This window comes from Uloborus diversus, chromosome 2 (assembly GCF_026930045.1).
Source record: "Uloborus diversus isolate 005 chromosome 2, Udiv.v.3.1, whole genome shotgun sequence".
NCBI lineage: Eukaryota > Metazoa > Arthropoda > Arachnida > Araneae > Uloboridae > Uloborus > Uloborus diversus.
This window is the reverse complement of record NC_072732.1, coordinates 23433075-23445587: the sequence shown is the minus strand read 5'-3', so window position 1 is coordinate 23445587 and position 12513 is coordinate 23433075. Positions and strand designations below refer to the sequence as shown.

The 12513-nt window shown below is 33.3% G+C and overlaps 1 protein-coding gene across 1 annotated transcript in view; it reads right to left on the bottom strand.

The window, feature by feature from the left end:
- LOC129235115 (ATP-binding cassette sub-family C member 8-like) overlaps nt 1–12513 on the bottom strand; it is a gene marked incomplete at its 3' end in the record, with an annotated part of 81233 nt that overhangs the window by 29415 nt on the left and 39305 nt on the right. Inside the window, 6 exon segments of the mRNA XM_054868804.1 lie at nt 1239–1396; nt 4985–5054; nt 6467–6627; nt 8782–9053; nt 10248–10569; nt 12213–12419. Of these exon segments, the coding sequence (XP_054724779.1) occupies nt 1239–1396; nt 4985–5054; nt 6467–6627; nt 8782–9053; nt 10248–10569; nt 12213–12419 (1190 nt within the window).

Here is a 12513-nt window from a genome sequence, read left to right as displayed (position 1 = left end):
AATAAATAAATAAACAAATAAAAAATAAACCCTCTCATCTTGTCTTGAATGCAACCAGTACATTTAACTGAATCATGCCTATAGTTGAAAAGTTATCTAGTTGTTGTTTTTCTCTACCCTGAATTATTATTAAAAACTCAGAGGCCCAAAAGCTCATGGGGCCCAAGGCCTACTATGCCCGTTTCAGTTCTTGTGACTGAGGGGTGTGGTGAGCAATGCAAGATGTTCTGGTTAGGTGGCCAGTTGAACTGAGGAACCCCCAGGGTTCAGCTCCCAAGCACGCTAGGTACTCATTTTATCAATCCTCTGCAGGGATGAAAGGCTGAGTCAACTGTGCCTAAAGTGGAAATCGACCCAGGACCTGCAGCTTGGAAGTGCCAAAAGCTACCACTAAGCCACTGGGTTTCAATTCTTATTATCATGATTATTGTTATTACTATTAATATTTGATAGAATGATTGGCTTATTATAGCAGCTACAAGTACCATTATTCAGTAAGCAAAAGCAAATAGTAAGCAAAACAAAATAAAGTTAAGTTAAAACATACAACATGAATTATAAAACATAAATTACGAACGTCAATAACAAAACATTAAGAAATTCTTGATTATAGTTCAATATGAGTTAGTAGTGAATTCAACACTAAAGAGCGCCAAAGGCACTGTCCGCGGTGTTATTTAATTGGTTTAATTTGGAGTACAAACACAAATATGTATTAAACAATATAATATTCACAAATTAATTTTACACAAGTAATAAATATTTCACACAGAACAATAATTTGTCTCCAGCAAGAAAAAAAAACACAATAACTCGCATTGAAACATTTTATACTATATAAAATACAATACAAAATCCCCCCCCCCCCCCCGGTTGGCAAGTCAGTATATTTTATCAGCTAAAAGTTAATTATTGACAGAATGTCCTTATTTTGTATATATTCATCGACCCCTTGTTTATATTTTTTGAAGTTCTTCTCATTCCTAACATTCTCATTCCTAACATCTTCCGTTAGTTCATTAAACAGCCGCGGTGCCAAGAAAAAGAATTGCTTTTTAATAATCGTTTTATTTGGATTTGTAACTTTATATTGTTTACCTGAAATTTGAGTATTATATTGTTTTTCATTAATTTCAAATCAACCACTCACTTATTCAGTTTTTTGCATTCAACTTAAATATTTGGGTTTCAAATACATATTATGAGCTTACATTTGAAAAAAAAAAAGTTATAGTTACCTTGATGTGAATCGAAAGAAATGTTGTAAGAAATAATAAATAGCAGCAACTGGAACAACCACGATAATGAAATATGGGGTCACAATCATATCTACAACTATGGCAGACAAACACAATAAAATGAATCTCAACAGTATCGGAAGCGTAACTGGTAGTTTCTGAGGAGAGAAAAATATTTTTACAATATATTTGTATATAACATATACAAATTTTACATATATATATTATATAAAAATACACTATTTTATAAAAATATTTATAAAATATTTTATAAAAATATTTTATAAAAATACACTAATAAAACAATGTATTATTCACAAATCAAAGAAAAAAAAATTCAGCAAGCAATTTTACAGCTAACAGTTAATAGGAATGATACTTCACAGCTAAGCAATGGGATTTGACTTAAACCGTTGCAGAAAGTGCATCATTTTTGGCAAGGCAACCAAGGTATTTAGTTACTAAATGATAGATGTGGGTTGGTATGAATTCTAAACAAGATTAGTATCAAGTAATAAAAAACTTATCAGATAAAAGTCTGAAAATTAAAAAAAAATAAGCAGAAATTATTAAGTGATATATCTTATCTTGCATTTGGAAAAACAAAGAATGCACTATTATATTAACAATTACGGCACATTAAAACTATGTAGAAAGTGGTACAGTTATCATTCATGCTGGTTATTTTGGTTATAACTTTTCATGTATAAACCCTGGTGCCAGAAGGACTAGGCAGTAAAGCTTCTCAGATTTATAAAAATCTCATTTTTGAGTCATTTGCTTTTCATCTGGTCATTTTTTAAATTCAGACATCAATCTGAACAAGGATGTGAAACTCAGACTCTTTGGACAAAATCCAGAGGTCATGTAACTCTATCTACCTAATTCACAATTTTGAACTGCACCCCAAAAAAACTAACTTCTAGCTCCAACTATAAGACTAATTTTTCTGAGGAAAAATCACATCTGTAGAAAAAAGAAAAAGTTCTCAATGCTGGCGTGACATACACTGCTTGACAATTGCTAAGGTACAAGTGATTCGTTCAAATTCGTACCTCAACCACCTGGCCTATGGAAACAAATTCAAGTTCAGATGGCGTGGTAGATCAAGACTCGTTATCTGTATAAAAGACAGTGCATACACGCTCAAGATTCATACAAAAATTCACGCTGTTTGGTTTTTAATAAAAATAATGCGGATGTTAAAAAAGGTTTTCCTCTGAAATTCTGTTTGGTTCTTGACATATTTAAGAGTAAAATATCAGCAAGACATCATTTGAGTACCTACGATCATGGGCGAGCGGTTGGACGACTGGAAGCAGGTCAAAGTGTCACCACTGTGGCTGCTGTAATGGGTGTATCAAAAAGTCCCATCTCCATAAAAGAAGACCGCTGGAGGTGGAAATGTTTTGCAAAAGCATGCCAGGGGTCATGGTAGGAACACCACACCTTCAAAGAATTGCTATGAAGCCCTCGTGGTAAAAAGGAACAGAAATTTCACTCCTGGACAGATAGCTGCAAATCTTACAACCGCTATTGGTACGCATGTTTCTCTTCTTCTTCATCAGCACAACAGCCTGGTGCAGGCCAAGGCTTTCTCCGTCTGCTTCCTCCAGGCAGTACGACACATTGCCAGGTTTCTCCACTTGTTCACTCCCAAAATTTTAAGGTCCTTCTCAACACTATCCAGCCACCTTGTTGCTGGTCTTCCCTTCTCCTTGTACCCTCAATCCTTGAAAAAGTTAGCTTTTTAACTGGGTCCAGATCTGCATGCCTAAATACGTGCCCCAGCCATCTGATTCTATTGGCTTTAATTACTCTTAAGATGTTGGGTTGTCGGTATTTACGGTATACTTCAAAGTTATATAAACTTCTCCTAGTGTCATTTTCTTTTACTGCTCCAAAAATCGCCCGAAGGATCTTTCTTTCAAAAATGAGAAGTCTGTTTTCCTCTGTTTTATTAATTGCCCATGTCTCACTACCGTATAAAATGATCGGTCTTATGAGGGTTTTGTATAGGTTTATTTTTGTATTAATGAAAAGGAGCTTAGATTTTAGATTTTAATTGGCTCTTTAAGCCAAAGTAGCATCTCTTTGCCATCAAAATTCGATTTCCGATTTCAACTTTAAACTCATTCTTACTGGTAATAAGTGCACCCAAGTATTTAAACTGGGTGACTCCTTCAAAAGTATAGTTTCCAATATTAAGCGACTGCACATCTTGTATTCTAGTGCTCGCAACCAAAAACTTAGTTTTTTCCTCGTTTACCCTTGAACCATTTCACGGCGAGTAAATAATGTTGGTTTGTATGCGCAGAAGCCCGTACGTTGCATCCAAGTTCAACCACGCCATCGTCGAGAGAGATTGTGCTGGTGTAAGGAACATGTTGGTTGAGATCGTCAAAATTGATCTAGAGTGATGTTCTCTGATGAATCTAGTGTTAGTGTGACAAGTGATTCTGGTCACCAACTACTGTGGAGAGAGCGTGGAACACGCTATGCACAAAAATTTGTTTGCGAACATGATCTGTACGGCCCAGGCATGATGGTGTGAGCAGGCATCATGCACAATGGCAGAACACCGCTTCACATTTTTGAACAAGAAAGCGTTACGTTGCAAATGTATTGCGGATATGTTATGCTGGACCATGTTCGTCTTTTTAGGAAGCTGTAGGTCCACTTTCTCTTACGGACGACGATACACGGCCACACAGTAGCGTTGAACTGTCAAGACACACTGCAAAGTGAAAACATTCTCCGTATGCAATGGCCTGCTTACTTTCCCGACTTAAGTCCAATTGAACTTGCCTGAGAGAATCTTGACAGACGTGTTGCGTGAAGAATCGTCCCTCCCAGAATAGTACAAGAACTCAAATCCGCCTTGAGAGAGGAGTGGAAAAACATTCTCCAAGCACTCCTCAATAATTAGTGGGGAGTATGGAAAACAGATGTAAGATGTGCATTAGTGTCCGTGGTAATCATACATCATATTAAGGTACTCATGTCTCCTTCATTCTGACCTAGATCATTTTTTTGTGGTTGTTTGAAAATCATCTATGTAGGATTTTTTTTTTTTTTAAGTTCTTACGTCATTGATGCATAATACCTGTATTATTTTGTACTTATAATAAAGGCATATCATCCCTACTAACTATATACTTCATTCTGTTTCTTTAATCATTATCTATTCTTAATTATTCCAAAAAACGTAATTGTTCCTTAGCAATTGTCAAGCAGTGTACTTAAGAATTTATCTGATAAACTAAAGAAGTTTCATTGTAACTCCTGCTTTTAAAACTTATAATACATTGATAAAATGTATACCTTTACAATTTTTTTCATTCCTCCCCATTCAATGCAGTTTCAATTAAAAAGTTAATTGAAATAAGAATATAGAGTTTAACATATATTACATTTAATGGTACATGATGGTACATGATCACCATTAAATGTAATATATAACATATATTACATTTAATGGTGACACCCAAAGTGAAATTGCAAGTTTTTGAAAAATAAAAAGCTAAAATGCATATTTAATGCTACAAATTTTAAATTTTTCCTGGGGGATGGGGGTGTCACCACAAATTACCACCCCGAATGTCCGCCATGCTAGATATGCCACTCTTACAGTGTATTATGAAAATTTTCTGAACAGAAGTTTTATTTATTTTGGAGAAACACAATTGGTTTAAAAAAATTACACTCCATACTCTTTATTACTGAAAAATGTATTAACCACAAACCTTATCAATGGTACTCATATCAGATGAAAATCTGTTAATAACTCTTCCAACAGGTGTGGAATCAAAAAATCTGTCAAAGCAAAAAGGACAGTTTAATGGACTATTGTAATAAAGTATTTATTGATTGCAAGAAATGCTACAATATTAACAAAGTTAAAACATCAGTGCAAATGTAAAGGAAAATATAACTAAAAACTAGCATCAGTTTGAAAATGTTAAAAAAGAAATTAAACTTTTACGAAATGAATTTTTTCAAAAAGGAAAATTTTGATACAATTATTGGTAATGCACCATTATGACAAGTTGCTCTTAAGTTTAACCAGGTTAAGAGAACAAACTTTACTGTAAACATTTATTTTAACCAAGCGATAAAAAAATTACTATAACAGAAATTGATGTATTAATGCATTGGTGTAAACATAAATGCATGTGAAATACAAAGTGACCTTCAAAATTTTTAAATACAGTCAAGACTCAATAATTTACAAGCTAATTTGAACTGGCAACAACTCACACAACTGAAAGGACCTTCTCATTGTAAAATGCATAATATGGTAATGTAATAAAAATACAGTTGATCTCTCTTAATACAATCACCTTTAATACGAAATCACAGCTAAAATGGAGATTTTGTTCGTTAAGTTTGGTTTGCTATCTAATTACATTAAAAATTTCACGTATAATACTTATAGTAAATTGAAAGTCTCGGCTAAAATGAACAAAATTTCTGACCTTTTTACTGAAAATGCTCGTGGTTGAATACTGCAGGGGTGTCCACCTAGGGGGTGGGGGGGGGGGCGTCATGGCACAGACTGCACCATAGAAATTTTTAGGGGGGTTTGAGGGGTATTTTTTTTATTTTGGGGAAGGTTTTTGCTTTTGGGGGGCATTAGAATCTTTAGGGGGCGTCCTTGCTCGTAAGGGAGTAGGCACCCTTGAATACCGTAATTTTTTTTTAGAAATTATTCATTATTTTGTTAGGTAGTAGAAGTCCCATTGTGTATCGAGAAGAAAATATTAAATATTTTTCATTGAAAATAAGGCCCGTACATTTGTTTACCCGTGGACATTTCAATTTACTAGGAGATAAAACTGCTCATCTTCCATCATGAATTATAACCTATTTTGCAATTATCATGTTCCTTTTTCAATATTTTACAAAAGCATTTATTAATAAGAAATAAGTGATTTTTTTTCTGACTGTACTAATAGATTACGATGTGAGTATTAGTAGTAATATTTTCTTAATATATAAGTAGGCATTTCTTCATGAAGTGAAGAAGAGTAGATAAACTGCAATGCACTGGGCATCTCAAAATAATTGAAACATTTGTAGGTTATTCACTAAAAAATGTAGGGACTGTCCATAAATGAACATCCATAAATGAACATCCATAAATTCAGGAACCCTCCTCCCCTCCTCAAAGCATGACATCATTTATAGACAGCTCCATAGACCAAAATTAGTAGATTGTAACTTACTTCATGGGACACTGAACAATGTTATACAACATCCTATTATGCAGAACTTTGACAGCTTTAAGTGAAGTCAATTGTGCAGACAAATTGGTTATAAATGCAAGTATTATACTAGCAGCAGACAATATGGCGTATACCACTATGTAATAATGCAGATCATCCTTCTGCAAAAGAATACATACTTTTGAGTTTACATAATACAGAGTATGAAACAAAATTGATATTTCAAAATCACAGAGCAGTCTATATGCTTTATAATACCTCCTACAGTATTTTGTAGGTGTTAGATTTCAAGTCATTACTATAAATGAATAATATAAACATGTAGAAAGTGTTCTTAAAGTTTCTTACAAAATATTCATAATAGCTTCCAGGTTTACAACAACAAAGCATCCGCAAAATGAAGAATTGGACATAAACAAAAAACATAAATAAAAATTAACACAGCTTACTACAAGAACAGCTAAGCAACCATTGTACACTTTGAAGGCTACTAACAAAACATTTTGAACAAAAACTAAGGATTTTTTTTTACATTTTTATTATTGTTACAGAAATTTTGCAAACTCTTTTAAAAATAGAATTTTAGTCATGACTTACATGAAATGGACAGCTAGTTAATCTACCCAGTCATTATAATTACACAATTTTTTGCTACTAAATTATATAAAAATATTTAAAAGTTACAGTACCTAATCAAAAAACAAGCCACTAGTAGTACATTTACATTTTTTACTCACCAAAAAAAAAAAAAAACATCAATAGAAGTAAAGCATTTTAAGCTTTAGTGCTCTTTACAAACCACTCAAACAGTTTCCTCTATAGAGTAAGAAATAAACAACATCAGAAAAGCACACATTCGCAGATTACTGCAGACACGTGTGTTTCGGCGTTACAGGGAACACCCTTTTCATTGCAAAAAGTAATGAGCTTATGGAGGAAAAGACACCTGCAATTTTGTCTTTTCATCCATAAGCTCATTACTTTTTGCATTGAAAAAGGCGTTCCCTGTAACGCCGAAACACGTGTCTGCAGTAATCTGGGAATTTGTGCTTTTCTGACGTTGTTTATTTCTTACTCGACTGTTCAGCACAAAGGTATTTATTTATCTTAGTTTCCTCTTTATTTTCATTCTTTTGAAATTAATAAAATGAACACAAATGTGTTTTTTTTTTTTTTTTTGTTAAAAAAAAAGAGCTGATCACAACTTCCTTTTACACCAATTTAATGTTATTTCTCCATTATTGGAATTTTAATGTTATTCAATAGTTAACTCTCTAAATATCACTAACAGCGGCTAAATTAAAACCGGATTAAAAAAAAAAAGAAACACCAAATTAGTCGTGAAGTTGGCGATAAAACTTGGCGACCAAAAGACTGGCGATATATCGCCAAGTGTCTGCCAAATTATAACACTACTTGAGTTTGCATTGAAATTAACATTGATTTCCCGCCCCCCTAAAAGGTGTAAAAGACCCCCTTTTGGAACATCCGAATGCAACCAAAAAGGGAGGTGCACAACTAGACCCTACTAGGAGTCTCTGTACCAAATTTCAACTTTCTAGGAAATACCGTTCTTGAGTTATGCGATATACATACGCAATACGCACATACATACGTACATACGGAAGTCACGAGAAAAGTCGCTGTAATTAACTTGGGGAATGTCAAAATGGATTATCTATACGTTCTTAGGCACTTATCCCCGTGTGGTCGGGTTGAAAAAAAAACTCAACATTCATTCGAGGGTGAGCAAAATGAAAATTAAGGCTTAATTTTGAGTGAAAATTTTTTTTGCGAATACAATACTTCCTTTTTTTTTAAAGGAAGTAATTACTTGAGGCAGTAAGAAGCAAAGGGATGGAAGTTCCAAACAATTAAAAATTTCGTAATAACCTGTACAGATGGTAGGAGAACCTTTTAGGGCAAGAGATAGAACTAGTACCTCTGGTAAGTGCAGCTATACAGAAGGATTTATAAAATCATTTCACTGAAAGCCTACCTAAGATCAGAAATTAAAACACATTTTTCTCAATACTTTGAAAATTCCACTTACAGCCCTTTGCTTCTCATTTACACAGTTCTAACCTTTGTAAGGTATAACCTTATTACCTGGAGTTTCACTGCTTGGCTTACAATCAAGCCACAATTTAGGGAGAGGGGGTTAACTCCAAATCCACCCCCACTCCCATTTTTACCCTGAACTACACAAGGGTGGGTATTTATCATACCTCCACATTGTAACATAAATGCAAGAAAATATTATTCCTTAAATATCACAAATTGATGTAACTAATGTGATAACAGAAACTACTTACTTTCTCATCATCATTAAAAACATCATTAGTTTCCTCTTCAGTGTCAAAAGAACTAGAAGATTCAGACCAAACAGAGAGCCAGAAATCGGTTCCCATTTTCATCGCCTGTGTGGTTACAATAAGAAAGATGACTAGCAGAGATAGGGATAATGTACAAGCTTTCATGTACATGATGTACACTTGCTTGGATATTTTCCCCTTCTCCCTCTCCTCCTCCTTTATTAACTTCCCATCAGGCAGTTGAATCTGTTCACACGCACTGGATATTTTTTCTGAAAATATGTAATAAAAAATCAACAGATTAAAAAAAAATTGTTTGGATTTTGTTTAATCAACAGATTAAACAAAAATCCAAATGTCAAAGGATTATTTGATCAAGCCTCACTTGTTAGATCAGGTCTAAGAATCCTGATCAAACAAAGTGCTTAAAACTTAGCACACACACACACACACACACATACAAAAAAAAAAAAAAAAATATGTTTAAGGACAAATAAAGTTTTAATTGAAGTTTCTCAACTCCTCATTAGTTTTCTTGCTGTTCATATTATACAGATCATCAACCCTAGTGAATTAATGAAAGACTTGCAAGTTTTCATTATTCCCTTGAATTTTGATAGTTTGGTCGATATGACACTTAATGTAACTTCCTACAAAGTTTTGATTCAAAAAAATATGTTTAAGGACAAATAAAGTTTTAATTGAAGTTTCTCAACTCCTCATAAATTTTCTTACTGTTCATATTATAAAGATCATCAACCCTAGTGAATTATTGAAAGACTTGCAAGTTTTTGGTATTCCCTTGAATTTTGATAGTTTGGTCAATATGACACTTAATGTGACTTCCTACAAAGTTTTGATTCAGGGTCTGATGGCGTTCGCATCAAGAAAGGAGTCAGACAGGGTGGTGCACTTTCATGTCTTTCAAAAGTGTAATTGTGAACTCTGGAAGAAACACTAGTGTAAACGTTTTCAACAAATCTTCACTTACACACAGTAAGTTTTACACTAAGAGATGTTATCTGACATAATGTTGATTTTAAAAAACAGTCAGGGCCAGATTCGGAAGTGTGGGGGGCCTGGGGCAACGAAGTAGTGGAGGCCCCTAATCAAGGTTCGAAAAGATCATCATATTTTCGAAAATATCCGTAGCATTCCTTGTAGAAATACAAAAAAAAAAAAAATATCTGGGAGAAAAAATGTAAAATTGGCTGACCCGTAAAAGTTAGGATATTTTGTAAAAAATTTTTTGTGGAGACCCCTTTGTTGTGGAGGCCCCAGGGCTGTAGTACCGCCTGCCCTCCCCTAAATCTGGCCCTGAAAACAGTACTCTAAACTTGATTATCATTGACTGATATTGGTGACTCCATGTTTATTCTGCCTTTCAACTTTGTCTTTCCATAAACATGTCTTTAAGATATGTCATAGAGACTCCCTTACTTAAAACAAAAATAGCAAGAGCTTACCACTAGCTTCATCTTCATCTTCCTCATCCTCCTCTTCAATGAGATCATCTGTCCTCGTAGATATCCTTGAATTGAGCCTCGATGGTGGGCACTTCCACGAACGCCTGACCACACTCGCTGAGCTAGCACTGGACCTCGAACGCAAGCTCTCCACACTCTTCATGCGATTGAGCAACTTGTGTCCTGTGTCAGGATCATCGGGATCCGCGATGGCAGGCAAAGGATCATCGTGGTCACCCCAGTCATGGCAAGGTAAGGGACTGGAAGGATCATGAGACATCTGCCGACTCAGTGACACTAATCTCGCACGAGGTTTAATGTCCTACCGTGGAAATACAAGAGAAAAGGTAACATATCCCTTAATGTAACTTACAACCATCATGAAATTTAACTGAAGAAAAGCAAACATTTTCAAAATGAGAGAGCAAAACTGAGTTACAGTAGAAGACCGTTATAACGCCGACCTATATAACGCAATTCCCTATAAACCGCACAACTTTTCAGAAGTAAAGAATTGGGTTTGAAGTTTAAAAAATCCCTCTGTTTTTCTTTGCAAACGTAAAAAGTGCTAAGCAAATTAAATCTTGAAAGTTTTTCATCTTTCCATCTTAATTCAAAGCTTTTAAATTGAAAATTAGTACTCATAGTAAACAGAAAATACCAGATGGCTCTTGAAAATGCAGCTGTTATGCAAACCATGAAGCTAGCAAAAGAGCAGGATAATGCACTTTCTTTTGATTATGGAACATATTTATTTGTGAATAACTAATTGTAATAGTGGTGCTTTAATACTCATTGCAGATAGAACTCATTCTGAAATGCTAATGTATAGATCAATTCTGAATATTAGTTTCAAAATTTGAAATGATCTATATAACGCAATAACCTGTATAATGCAAGAGCTCTGGTCCCAAGGTATGCGTTATAACGGTCTTCTACTGTATTTACATGAATAACTTAACTGCTGAAATGATTACTTTGCTCCAACTGTATACAGTGACAAATCCATTCATTCCACAAATTCAATTTATTAAATTTGTTCGGCACAAATTTGTGATGAAAACCAAATACTCATGTTTTAGAAAAATAGGGAAATTTTTCAGTACAAAATAGTCTAGTTTAGAATCATTTGAATTTTTTTTAGTCTGATCTTTAGTTTAGAACAAAATAATAAATTTCCTTCATTGTTTCTCATGCACATTTTGGCTTGAAAATTGTTTATTGTCCCTTTACCACATCATAGGCATTTTTCTCTGAATCAAAAGTACTGTAATTTTCATATTTTTTCATTGAGCAAAAAGTATTCACTTTTCACCTGCGCTAATCAATCACTTCATTCCATTTTCTGAAGCTTCATTTACCAGTGTTTTCTATTCACCATTGCATATAATTTAAAAATATTTCTGTACACAGGTTTTGTTATTTTTCGTACACAGCTAAATTTTGAAAATGCTTAAGAGGTGCTAATGTGTTGAAAATATGTGCATGGAAATTTCATTGGAAGTTTTGAAGCAAACAATTGAAAATGTAATAATGTTTATACATATAAATTATATGCAGCTTTCACAGATAAAATTGTCAATGAACTTTATTTAATTTATTTATTTATTCATTTTTATATTATTTTTTTTTCCTTTACCAAAAAAAAAAAGCGAACAATACTATAATAAATATTAGGTAATTTTTTGAATACATTTTATTTTGCATAAAAATAAAAAAAAAATACAAATGAAGATAAAAAAAGAAACTTAAGTATAAAAAATGAATGACAGGAAATAATCCTTAGAAAATCAGCAAGTATTTATGATCTTAAACAATAATTTATAATAGTAACACAATAATTATTATTAAAAAAAGTAAATACAAAAAAATATTATTAGTCAATATATTATCATCATCAAAACAATAGTTATTGAAAAAATAATAACTCAGAGCAGTTTTTCTTTAAATTCAAAGTCTGTTTACCTGTGATGATATAGTTCTGTACAATGTTTGCCTTGACAATAAGCGAACTAACTTGTGTCTCTCTCTTGAAGTACCATCAGCTTGATTACCTTCACTACCAAAAGGTTTCTTTGGTTTCCTTAGATTAAAATTTAAATCTTGCAAGAAAGACTCCATTTCTTTAGGTGACCCATCTTTTTTTATGGTACCATTTTCCATCAAAAGTATCTGCACACATAGACAAGGCATTAGTATCTAAAGATACTCACACGAATTTTTAAGAACACGATATAATATTTAAAAATATATATTAATTTGAATT